This window comes from Ictalurus furcatus, chromosome 24, assembly GCF_023375685.1.
Source record: "Ictalurus furcatus strain D&B chromosome 24, Billie_1.0, whole genome shotgun sequence".
Classification (NCBI taxonomy): Eukaryota; Metazoa; Chordata; class Actinopteri; order Siluriformes; family Ictaluridae; genus Ictalurus; species Ictalurus furcatus.
Window position 1 is genome coordinate 17,412,916 of NC_071278.1, and position 13,945 is coordinate 17,426,860.

General features: G+C 38.4%; 1 protein-coding gene across 2 annotated transcripts in view; it reads left to right on the forward strand.

The window, feature by feature from the left end:
* vps50 (VPS50 EARP/GARPII complex subunit) overlaps positions 1-13,945 on the forward strand; it is a 152,075-nt gene that overhangs the window by 92,391 nt on the left and 45,739 nt on the right. For both annotated transcript variants that reach the window (XM_053613102.1, XM_053613103.1), the window contains exons 17-19: positions 853-943; positions 3,297-3,473; positions 7,424-7,542. In XM_053613102.1, coding sequence (XP_053469077.1) covers positions 853-943; positions 3,297-3,473; positions 7,424-7,542 — 387 coding nt within the window. The remainder of the gene's footprint in view (positions 1-852; positions 944-3,296; positions 3,474-7,423; positions 7,543-13,945) is intronic.

The following is a 13,945-nucleotide window of genomic DNA, read 5'->3' on the forward strand; positions in this document are numbered from 1 at the left end:
CTATTGTACTCCTTCACGTCCACGTTAGTGAAATGAGTTTTTCTCAATCTCTATGAAAGTGTTGAAAGTGCTTCAAGTATTTAAAATGGTCTGCACTTATATAGTGCTTTTATCCAAAGCGCTTTACACCGTGTCTCATTCACCCAGTCTCACACACACACTCGCACAACAATGGTAGCAGAGCCGCCATGCAAGGCGCTAAGTTGCCATCGGGAGCAACTCGGGGTTCAGCGTCTTGCCCAAGGACACTTCGGCATGTGGAGTCACGTGGGCCGGGACTCAAACCGCCAACCCTCTCTACCACCTGAGCCACAGCGGCCCTACTCCTCAGGCTGCGCTTCAGTATGCTGAATTGTACACCTCATGCATAATAAAAGTTCAGTAGGGCACGTGAAAGTGGGGCAGTTTTACATTCATGTTTCTCAGTGGAACGGTGTCAAGTAATATTAAATATTATCATCATATACCATTTCGCATTAAGCTGGATTGGTTCAAAGGTATGATGTTTAAAGGCTTCATATTTTGTGAATGTTGTCGTCTTGGTAATGACGTTTTTTTCATGTCCGCTTCAGAGTACACTATACATGTTTTTGCGGGGCATTTTGTTTAACCTACGTTTTCTAACCGACATTTTGACTAACTGATGATAGAAACATGGCGATGGTTGTCTGTAGCATAATGGGAAGGAGTGATTGTAAACACAACCAAGGTGCCTTTCTTTCTCAGAAAAGATGATCACATCGTTTCAACAGTTGTCTGCCTTAGCTCTGTGTCCATGATTGTATTCATAAATGTATATGTTTCTTAAGGTGAACGTGTTTAAATCCACCCGTCTCTTTATTTCTTTGTTAGAACACGCCTGGAGGAGTTGCGCATGTTTCTGGAGAATGAAACATGGGAGTTGTGTCCCGTGAAGTCCAACTTCAGTATCACTCAGCTTCACGTAAGTCTCAGCATAGCACTAGAGGCAGACGTTCAGATTAGAAATGACTTCAGAGGTCACCTTGAGGTGCTCTAATTCAAGTGCTTGTTAATTACCGTACGTATGGACGTTAATTAAACTTGCTGACAGCCTTCTTGGGGGGTTTTGCAGTATTCTGACTGCTCTGTTAACCTTAGCGTTGACGAACATAAGATCAACGTGCTAAATTATAATTCCCTCTTGCAAACCGGCCCTTATGTTTTCTGGTTGTTTTTTTTTTTTTTTTTTTTTTGAGAGATTTAATTAAACTTGGGTCAGGACATTAGAGAAAACTGCATTATGGGTGTGGGAATGTATCCAAACAGTGAGTCCTGGCTTGGATTATCTCCTTCGCTCAGCTGTAGAGAGAAAGAGGAAAGACATGCGTGTCAGGTTTATTTGAACATGAGCATTTTGAGCCTCCCGAGGTCGCAGTGATGTCAGTCACTGAGAAAATGATTTGTTTTGCACTTTGCTGTACATGCCCAGATAGCCTGCAGTGAAAGCATATTTTCCTCAGAGGATACTATGAATAAATCTACAAGCATTTCTATGCTTAGTCTATTCAAAATACAGCCTTTTTCTGTTACTGAATTGGTCCATTGAGTGGGTTTAACATGAGCGTTTTGATTGGAATGATTAGGTTATGATGAGATATATATTAGCCGGACCACATCTCATCAGCACTCGGATGAATAAAAAGATGAACAGTTTGTGGTTTGAGGTTATTTTTCTTTAACTTCCCCTCCACCCCCACTCAACCCTAAACAACATCAGCTTTGGGTTTGAATAAAGCCGCTGCATAAATGGCAAAGATAAAAAAAAAATAATAATCTTTTTGATTTTTATGGCCTGCCCTGTTTTACAGCGTTCATTTCACATCCCATTTAATGAATTGTTGCAGGACTTTTCATCAGTCTTTTCATACTGCTCTTTTATTATTTGGATAATCATAAAACAATAACGACTGGTTATTCGATTAAGTGAATGCTGCCCAGATGAAACCAGGGTCCGCTAACCTCGAGTATTTACAAATGCAATGCTTCGTTCTGCTGGTTTTGTGTTTTGGGCTCACTCTATGACTAACTGTCCATACCACACACACTAAAACCTCCAAAAGTAAACTGTATGCAGTCTGTAAACAGCATAAATAATCTTTGTTTTGGTTTCAGTGTTTGTATAAATAAAATGCTATAAACTGACCCGTCAAACCTTTACTCATATTGCGTAGGAACTCTGCATTTTAATATCGGAGTACGCTGCCACGAGCTCAAGAATAAAGGAGCAGTCCCCCCAACCCCCACCCCCCCAATAGAAACGGCAGATAAGGCGATCGACATGAATCTGTATCAGTAGTCACAAAGGTCTTTTGAGCTCTCTGATGTTAACCGACACCCTGAAAGCCCCGCCCTCTTCCCTTGTGTCACTTTAGTAATCTGTAATCTCCTCTCGATTTTCCCGCTTGAAAGATGAACTGATGCAGCACCTGCACTTTCTGCCCAGGAAAATGGAGAATGTTTTGAGGTTATTAATGTGAAATAAAAATCTCTCAATACATGTTTGACTCGGCTCACGTTAGACAAGTATATAGTTAATATAAACCACACAAAAAGGCACCTTTTCAGTCTAACGTATGGAAGCCCCAAGAGGCCGTGCATTAATATATTTTTTCTTTCTTGTTTTCTCGTGATTGCGACTTCATTTTCTTGTGATCTCGACATGACATAAAAGTTTTCTCACGACGTAATTTTATCACGAGAAAATCTCACGCCTTGTGAATGGGACTTGTGTTGCATGCACGTTGGCGTCTTTGTCAACCTGGCAGCCTCATTCTCAAGCGTCGGACACTGATACTGTCAATCACTGACAGACGTAGAGCTGTTTGAGCTCGAGTTAGTCCCTGATCAGAGTTCATCCCTGATGCTGCAGGGTAGCACTGATCTTCTGCTGCCCCAGAACAATAAAAACAACGTTATGTCAAGTACACTGAAAAATTAAGTCATGATCACGAGAAAACAAGAAAAAATAAAAGCTAAAAATGTATGGCTTCTTGGGGTTTCTGTATAAAAGACAGCTAAAGTTTCTAACTGGATTAAAGCCTTTCTCAGGTACTGCTACTTTGGCTGATTGGTAGTGACATGACAGTGTAGTATATCGAACTATAATTCTCACGTATTTAATGTTTCCTTGCATATTTAGAAGACCTTTCGGTGTTGGACAGTAGTGTTCTTTTTAAATAGCTACTGCGTATATTTGAAGAAAGGTTTGGTAAACAGTGAAAGCTAATAATGTTGGTTATAACCGTAGTAAACACTTAAACACTGTTGTGTTGCAGGAGTTTAAGTTCATGGGCCAGTGTCGTTCGCCATCGGTGTCCCCAAGCAGGCAGCCAACCTCTAGTGACCCTGAGGAGCTGTGTCTCTTTGAGCAGTATATTCTGGGAGGAAACCCTTTTGAGATGCAGATCGACAATAAAGAAGAGGAGAGTGAGGATGTCCTGGCGTCCAATGGGGTAGGCTTATTCAGTAATTACATGCATATTACACATGCATTACATTTTACACCGATTATTATGTCCAATTATCCCTAAAACGTAACACGAATAGTGAGTAAATAAAAACCTTTATATAACCTTTTGCCGAGTGCTGGTTTATAATCCATTAAAAAATGTGATGTAATGGGATTTTTAAAAAGGGCGCACGGTGGCTTAGTGGTTAGCACGTTCGCCTCACACCTCCAGGGTCCGGGGTCCGAGTCCCGCCGTGGCTCTGTGTGTGCGGAGTTTGCATGTTCTCCCCGTGCTGCGGGGGTTTCCTCCGCGTACTCCGGTTTCCTCCCCCAGTCCAAAGACATGCATGGTAGGCTGATCGGCGTGTCCAAAAGTGTCCGTAGTGTATGAATGGGTGTGTGAGTGTGTATGTGATTGTGCCCTGCGATGGATTGGCACCCTGTCCAGGGTGTACCCCGCCTTGTGCCCGATGCTCCCTGGGATAGGCTCCAGGTTTCCCCGTGACCCTGAAAAGGAGTAAGCCGTAGAAGATGGATGGATGGGGATTTTAAAAAATTATTTATTACCTCTACATTGGATTTGTGTTGCTATGATTAAATTGGATCATTTTTTTAAAATTATTATTTTGATGTGTGAAGCAGATGTCTGTGATACCACTTTCTATCAGGCCTGAGTGAACTTTAGTTCTCTCCCCCATTTATTCTTCAATAACATCATTGAAACCACAGTGAGCTGTTGAAATAAATGGACATAATTATAATTAATGGTGTTAAGTGGCTTATAGGCTCTTTACCTGTCATGTTGGATCAGCATTATGAAGGGTGTCGTGTCTGCATGGAGTCATCACCACTCAAATGCACTTGACATTTCAAAACAGATACCGGGACAACGTAAGAACATTTTATTCTGTTGATGGCGTAGGCCATGGAAAGAAGTGTTTTTACCTTGAGACAGCATAGAATATATATTTTTTCTTCTTCTATAAAAACCAGACAGTTTTGATTACTGTGGTCTGTTAACACCTGGACTTTACCTGTTCATATTCATGTTATATAAGCGCCTGTTGTTGATCCAGCAGGATGTGTTAACATTTTTCACAGCTCCACGCAGTGCTCAGTATCAGGCATGCCTATCACAGAGTGTTTTCAAAAGCTGCCCAAAAAAATACAGCACAGGATTGAGAGAGTTATTAGCGTGATCATTTGGAGTGGCGTATCTGCAGTTCTTAAATTTCTCTCCGTTCGTGAATCAAGCGAGCCGCATACAAATACAGGCTTTTCGTACAAAAACATTTTTTTTTGCACACACAGACATTAAATTCCGGTAAAATAGGAAATGAATACATTTTTCATTCAATTATTTAAAAAAAAAAAATTTATATTGCCTTGTTCTTGATTGTTTCTACATCTTTCACTCCACACAGTCTAGAAATCAGATAATCAAATCAGTCAAATATTCAACCTGGAAGTTGAAGTCTGCTGCTCTTTACTACACTGGAACCGTATTCTTTTCATACAAGATTTGATAAAAATGAGAACAGCGTAAGCAGAAATAAAGAAATAAATAGCAGCGCCTACAAAATCTTGCTGATTTTTTCAGCCTCCATGTTGTCCTTTTTACCATCACCTTTCTGTAATATTTTTTATTTAAAAAAAAAATGTCAAATGAATACATAAAAATAATAAAAAGAAAATTAAAATAAACAAATAAAACATGTTTTTGTAGACATTAAATGCATCATCAAATCAAACAGTTATACACTACCCGTCAAAAGTTTAGACACACTCATTCTTTATTAAACACCCCCCCCCCCACACACACACACACACATTTTATAATAATAATAAAGTCATCAAAACTCTGGAGTAACTCAAATGGGACTATGGGAATTATGTTGTGATAAAAAAAATCCCAAATAAATCAAAATTATTTAAGATTTTAGCATCTTCAAAGTAGACGCCCTTTCTGTCTAGAATTTCCATAAATGTATTCTTGGCATGTTCTCAACCGATCTCTTGAGGAATCTCCCTGAGATGCTTTTTAAACAGCATTAAAGGAGTTCACACCTACGCTGGACTCTTATTGGCTGCTTTTCGGAATATTTCGCTCCAAGTCATCCATTTTAAAAAAAAAAAAAAAGTTTTATAAATCGAATGTTAGTTTTCTAATGAAAGAAACGAATATGTTGGCACAATTATGGTTTTATCTACAACACCGATTTCAAACATTTAATCATACACCTTCAGAATAAAAGATTTTTAAGGTCATGAGAAACATATCAGTCAAGTGTCTCCAAACTTTTGATGGGTATTGTATGATATATATATATATATATATATATATATATATGCTTTTTTATGAAAATTAAAATTAAGTCAACTAATAATAAATAACATTTTAATATTTAGATATTTATTTTACACGATAGCTGGCTCCGTTGGTCTGAACCTCTCGGAATGGTGGCCTTGTAGAAAACAGTATCAGTGCTACATACATAACATGCTAATGATGCTGATAAACAATTAGGGAACTTTCTGATATTCAACACACATAGTATTGCTACTGTGAACATTTCAAAATATAGAATGCCCCCTAGGGTGCTTTCTGCCTAATTAGATAGCATTTTGGGGCAGCATTTGCGCTCCTGAGTTAAAGCATGTCCCGAAAGGAAGGCAGCGTAATGCACCTTATTTTCGACAGATTTAAATCCGAATCGCGTCTGCCCTTCTCGGAAAGGGTCACTTTTCTGGCAAGGTAGCAATTTTTGAAAATAATATTGTGATAATATCAAAAAGCCTGAAAGGTTAGGGAGTTATCGTGACTGGAGAATATAACGTACACACATACAAACACACCTAGTCCCTGAACTTTGTGCTGCAGGGAATTAATCAGCCCTTGGGTAGGAGGTGCAATAATAAATGATACATTTTTAAGTTTGTTCAGGAATAAAGCAACACTTTCAGTAGTCCTGCAAATTTACCTCCAGTCATTCTGACAGAGAAACCTGTTATTGCTGCTCTGTGAGTAGGTGCTGTATTTTAAAACCGAATCGGAGTCGAGCGGAGAATTACTATCACTTCTTTTACAGTTTTGTGGCGCTTCTTTGAAGCATTTGTGATTTTCATGTTTATACGTGTTCAGACATCTGTTGGAGGCTTTGAATAACCACTTATATGAAAAATCCATAAGAGTCGTACAAAAGGATGAAAGTCATTCCTCTAGAATGCATAAAAAGGGTCAGATTGACAGGATCTTATATATCAATAAAACAAGTCCTTGATTATCCATGTATTCCTTAAAAATATTATACGTGAGCCTCACCAATTTTATTTATTGGTCATAGGTTCTGAAAAAAGAACATTTTTGAATCACTAACCAAATCTTTGTAATGGTGGCTACAACTAAAAGCCACTGTGGCCTCAGATTCCCGTTCTTGGCTGACGGGGTGGAACCCGATGTGGTCTTCTGCTGTTGAAGCCCATTCGTCTCAAGGTTCGGTGTGTTGTGCTTTCTGAGATACTGTTGTAAAGAGTGGTTATTCGAGTTACTGTGGCAAAATACATTCTCGCCCACAGAACTGCTGCTCACCGGATGCTTTTTTGTTGTCCGCACCACTCTGTGTAAACTCTAGAGACTGTTATGCGTGAACGTCCCAGGAGATCAGCAGTTTGTTTAATTGGAAGTAAACAAATAAATGTGATCGCATCATTAAAACATTTGTGTATTATCAAATTCTTAAAATAATTGCATTCCACTGTAGATAAAGGTTAAAAACAGGATCGCTTTTCTTTGAAGGAAGGCATTGAATCCAGTGCAGGTCATTTTAACCCCCTTTGTGTAGATTGTGTTTGTGTCGTGCATTCTAGACTTAACCAAGCCCTCTCTGCAGTCTTGACTTCCTGTTGCTCGTCCTGGCCTCACTTTCCTTCTTCCTTCTTCGTCTTCCATGTCAGTACGAGTCCGAAGAGCTGGAGAAGTGCGTGTATCAAGACTACGACAGCGACAGTGACGTGGCAGACGAACTGAAGCAGGACTTTGTGGATGAGCAGACTGGAGACGTACCCAACAAGGGGTCAGTATATCAATGGCACCACCCAGCCCAATTCTGCTCAACACACACTCTGTGAAGTATCACACATGTTGGGTTTTAACTAATGGGACTGGGCAGGATAGTTGAACTTTATAAAAGAGGACTAAAGTCCTCAGCCTACTTCGTATGGAGACAACATTCAGTTGGCTTCCATAAACAATATGGTGTAATTGTGGCCTGAACAGACATCATGTGAGGCTTCGCTCACCGTCATGTGCACATGGCATCTGGGAAACCTCCACAAATTAACACACTACTCCACCAAGCCTATGATTTGGTTGTTTCAAAGGTAGAAAGGCGCACTCAGATTTCAAATAGAGGGAAGAGAGGGTTAAGGGCCTTGCTCAAGGGCCCAGCAGTGGCAGTTGAACCCCCAAACTTCTGATAATATGTACATTTTAACATGCTTTTTTTTTTTTAATGACATATTCATGCATTTTGTATATTGCAGGGTTTGTGTCCCATTTCTGTTTTATAAACCTGGATACTGAGTTACCGGATTGAATCAAGCTGTAAAACTTAATGCGTGCGCGGTACAGATTGGGCAGCTCTATCGCTACCTGCTCTGTGTCCAACACCGAAATTCTAATCGTGCCACCTGCAGTACTTGAGCACTCGTATACGACGGCCACTGCAAAACCACAGAGGGCTGTTTCATCTTCATGCGACCTAGCCAAATGGTGTTAAGCATAGTGAGGCCTTTGGTGTGTGTTAACCTTTAGAGAAAATGTTCTGGAGAATATTAAATAACTTGTTAGAGCTAAATGTCTGTTTTGTGAATAATTAAAAGATTATCATGGACTTTTTAGACCCCACAATTAATGACCGCGCTAATGCCTTCTCATTCCTGAATTTAATTCAGTATGCCTGGGAAGCAACTGAATAATCTAATTTATATACTCTGCAATCTGGCCCCTTGAAGCTGTGCAGGAATTGAATCTCTCACTGTGTGCTGTGAGAGCCTGTGAGCAAACATGCTGTCATTAGACTCTTATCAGTTTAATTATCCTATGAAGAAGGAGCCCTTTTAAACCTATTCAACTGCGTTTTAGAGCCAATTTGGGGCGTTATCTTCATTAAACAGTTGGAAAATGATTTGCTATAAATGGCAATAGATTATAATTTTTTTTTTTAATTATTTATTTTTTTAAATAAAGATTGCTAGCTTTAACTCGATTCAAAGAACTAAGTGGTTTAACTTAATTAAACCACACACAAGCAAAGTGAAGGGTGTCAATACTTTAATCCTAGTGAAAATAGAGAGGCTATTGGGTGCAGATTTTGCCAGAGGATGTTAATATGAAACAGGAATACAGGGACACATTTTCTGTGGTTGAATCTTGAATTTTTTTTTTTTTTTTTTAATGTGCATGTACGGTCTGAAAAGCTGTCATTCAATATAATTACTAAACACAGCGGTTTGGAAACCATTTGGTATTCAACTTTCTTGAAGATGGCAGATAGAGGAAATAAAGGTCAAAGCAAGCTGAATATCAGAAATAGAAAAACATAGTTGGCAATTAAATAAGAACAAATTGTGTGTTCGCGTGGTTTCCTTCTAAAGCTGAGAAATGGGGTATTTGGATTTCATGATGTTGTTTAGGTTTAGGTAAGTCTCTAACAATCCTCTGGTGCCTTCCAGTAACAGGTGTGTTTGTATTGAGATCACGTGGCACTTTAATCGTACGCAGGTCAAGTACAGTCGTCTAATTATGTGCACCAGAGCTAAGGGGTTTCATAGCAACGGGGCTGAATGCGTATGCAATCATAAAAAATAAAAAAAATCTGAATATTATTGCAAACTATATCGTTTGTCCTGTTTAGTTTCTGTTTTCAGGTTTTTATTGATGAATTCATGGATGGATAGATGGATTATATATTTATTGAAATATATATATATATATATATATATATATATATATATATATATATATATAATTTGAAATTAAATATACACAATAAAGAATAATGACAAAGCAAAAAAAAATATAAAAAATTCCAAAGTTTAGCAAAGTTATTACTGTAATCTCTCATTTGTATAAGTATTGATACCCTTTGTTTAGTACTTTGTAGAAGCACCTATCTATTTATTTATTTATTTATTAACAAAAATGATGTGGATCAGCGCGACCTTCAGTGAAACCCTCGGCTGAGTGTAGCGTAGTGCCGTTTTACACTTTTTTTTTTTTGGTCCGAGTAATTATTTTACGGTACTCTTCTAAGATTAGAGTGATATATATATCTCCAGTCGCAAGTATAATTAAAGGAGTCATTAATTTATGAACACTGTTGATTTTCAATCTGCTCTTTCCCCACTGTGGTGACTGGCATTTTTTCCTCCAGCACAATCGCACTTGACTTGGCACACTTAGTGGTTATTATACGAGTCTGACAGCTGCGGAAGGGATTATAAATGTAATGCTTGGTACGCTTGCAGCTCATTTTTTTTCCTTTATAACACATATCAAGTCAATGACCATGCATGATAGGTTAACATTTTAATTACTAAAGCCTCCCCAGCAGACTGATGTATTCTCTATATTGTCAGGGCTTAAAGAGCAAAATTCATGAACCGTGTAACAAAAACATATTATACTGTATTATCACTTATTTTATTCATTACAGACCTTAAACAGATGTAATGTTTTTTTTTTACTAGTATATTTTACAAAAAAAGTCCGGGGATGGTCCAAGCTAACGGAAGATGGTTGTGGTTACAAGAAGTTAGGAAGGATCATTTTTGGGCTGAGGAGCGCCATCTTTTCAGTGCAGTTAAGAATTTAACAGACGTAGCTGGTGTTTAGCTTACATGCCTGATTTCTATTGCTTTAACAAACATACATAACTCACCTAAAATCTACATCAGGAAACTGGCTAGCTAATGCTACATAGCTGGGTCACATTCTTGCAGAGCAGTTGTCTACAATGGACATGTTTAGCTAGCTATTGAGTTTATGGCATCTGGCTAGGTAGCGCATCGGCTTTCGGTGCCACATCATCCTCAGTGCTGTAATCGTTAAACATTAAATCTCAAATGACAATACTGTAAGCATCAAGAGCCTTGTATGACTTCAGTTTCTCTCTAGTATAAACACTCAGTTTGTTCTAAGATAAGATATTTATATATGTCTGGTTGTTGCAGACTGGACCACTGCTTAGCATCGGTTAGCCACTGACAGGACACCAAGCCATGAGAGACTTCTAGATTTACACCATTTGAAAGTGGGGGATTTCAAATCCTGTTTCTACTGCAGAAAAAGAAGAAAAAAAACTACACAGACAGAGGATTTATTAGTCTTAATACAACTTTTCGCAAAGCTGCTCACATGTGGCTGTGGTTTCCGAGCTCCTTAAGGCTGTTTTTATTTATTGTTAGTTTTTTGTTCATTTTCTTGCACGTGGTGCACAGAACCTGGCAGTAGCATGCTGAGTAAACCTCCTTCAAACACATTTAACATCAGGTGAATTTCAACGCCAAGCGTTTCCTTTTAACTTTTTAAATATATATATATATATATATATATATATATATTTCAGTGCTCCAAGCATCACATTTGAACACATGTAGATGTGGGAAAAAAAAAAAAGGCATAAAGAATGTGTGTGATAGACTTTATGGCATTAAGTTTTGTGAAGGGGACAAATACGACAGCATTTATAAGTCATGGTCACACCTTCATACAGCTACTACCGGCAAATAACATGGAGCGCCTTTCTGTAGGCGACCCCCTCACCGGGCGTTATGTCCGGTCATCCAGAGGCCGGTGATGGAGATAGTCTTGTTTACATGATTTACGTTTAAGAGTACATACACAGTCCACAATCCGGCACTAGTACGACTCTTTAGTTAAAGCAAAAATAAAGCCACAAAGAACAAAAGAAATCACGATCATAAAAAAGAAAATCGTTAAAAAAAAAAAGAAAGGTTTAAAGATGGTCGGCAGTGGAATCATCGTTGAACGGGTTGCACAATGGGAATATCTGTTGCGGAATCATCTGAATCATTTTTTGTGACGAGGAATCTTTTTCTTCAGTAAGGGGACCACCGCCAGTAAGAAATGTGTTCCTTCTCTCCAGTGCTGCATCTATTTTTTGCTTTCGCTTTGAGGTTTTTTCAGCGGGCTTTCAGATTAATTAACATCTCGCTTTTTCTTTAGTCCCCGCAGAAGCATTGAAATCAGTGGCTAGCCGGACCCATGTGACTTCTTTCTTTTTATATGTCATGTTATCTGTCCATTTGTCTTCTATTTTTGTTCCATATTGCTTCATTAATTGATAAAAAAAAAAAAAAAAAAAAAAAAATTTCGTGGCTCGTAAAATTTGAGCTTCGAATACGCCGTGCCATTTTCTCAGCCTGTATCGGTTATGCGAATGCGCAGTTAATAACGGCAGTTTAATTATTTTTTTAACTCAAAAATTTTAATTTACGTTGCTGCTGTTTAGTTACACCGGAGAGTTAATATATTTCCAGGCTTATGAAATCCGCACGCACTGCCACGATGTTGTGAATGGCGAACCCATCGTGGCGGAGATAATTAATCGTAAATGGAGGTTTTAAGTTAGAATTCTAATCCCTGATTTTTTTTTAATCTGTGTTTAAAATTAAGAGGTGTAACACAACTCGATTTAAAATCAAGCCCAAATCCTAGATTAGCTCTAAACTGTGCTTAATTTAATCGTTATTGGTCCAACCCACCCTTAAAATTTTTAAAAAGCATCATCAGTGGCACTAAGCTGATTCACCAAATAAATACTGAAGAGAGAGAGAGAGAGAGAGAGAGAGAGAGAGAGAGAGAGGAAATGAATTGAAAATGACAGCCAGAAAATATACAATTCAAGACACTTGTAAAGCCTCGGTTTAAGCCGCGATGTTAGTCCATGCAAAGAAGAAATGCAGCTTGTTGACATGTATGTCCAATATTTCCAAAATTTTATATCGCAACAATAAACAGTTTTTAGGAAGGTAAATCCATCAACCGTCGAAAAACAAACCTTAAAAAAAAAAATCATAAGAGTATGTCATAATATTTACCTTTTTATGGAAATGCAATCTAAACGAGCACCACTCAGCAGAGCAAAATGGTGCCTGCTGTCTCTCTTTACTGAAATGATCTGCTCTTTCCTCCGACGTAATGAGTAATCAGATCCATGCGGTGGTGTGTTAAAGGCAGGAATATAGTGTATGTAGCTGCATTGATGAGAGATAAGCTACTGACTGTTGAGTCTGTTCTGTAGTTAAGGGGAGATTCAATTCAAACACTACTACTGGTAAGATCATTAGACTTAATCACCACTTTTAATTAAGCTCAGTAGCAGCTATTAAAACATACTGATGTCTATATCCACACAATCTGTCACATGCTTCTGTAATGTTATTAATATATTATTATGTGGTTTATGTGGCGTTTCGTTTTCATTTTCATACGGGTGTTAGAGCATCCCACTGTGCTGTGATTGACCCGAATGTTGTGTTGTGGGTTTTTGTTGTTGTTTTTTTGCAGTTAAAACGTAACAGGTTTGAATCGGTTACTACACAGTGGTGTAATCCTTTTGTATGCTCGCAGCATACGTGGAGATGTTGGCACATATCAGAAACGACACAAAACGCCCCATTTATTTTTAGAACCACTAATGAAGCAGGCGACATGGTGGTGCAGTGGGTATTGTTACGCCTCACAGCTCCAGGGTTATTGGTTCAGTGCTGAGCTGAGGTTACTGTCTGTGTGGAGTTACTGTAAATTGCCCCTAGGTGTGAATGTGTGTGTGAGACGCCCTGTGATGGATTCGCATCTCATCCAGCGAAAGTTCCCAGCTCAGTCTCTGGATCCACTGCAGCCTTGTCCAGGATAAAGTGCTTACTGAAGATGAGTGAACCATCGAGTAATGAGAAAGCAGAGTTTGTTCAGTTTGATAGCATAACTTTACCATGATTAAAAATGATCACTTATACCCCGACGTACATTTATGTCCGTAATCCCATTCTACTACACATGAAAATTTATAAAGACCGGATGTGATCGGCTCGCCTGAGAAGCATGTTGATACCTTTCTGTCGAGGGCTTTTAAATGATACCAATGAACTTTTCTTGATAAATTAGATACGTTTAGTACTGTGCAAAAGTTTTAGGCACCCTATTTTTTTTAATTTTTTTTTTTAGTGCAAACTTTATTATGGATTTGAATTTGATGATTTCTACACTACCGAAGTCAGTACAAAGACGTGTTTGATTTCTAAAAATTAGTTTTCCAGCTCAAAATTATACGATACATAGAAATGTTTGTATGTCATTAAAGAAAGCAGCATATTACATAAGAGACCACTTTTCAGACAAAAAAACATAATGAAGGCTGCTTGGTTTTGCTGCAAAAATAAGAAGTAAGCGCG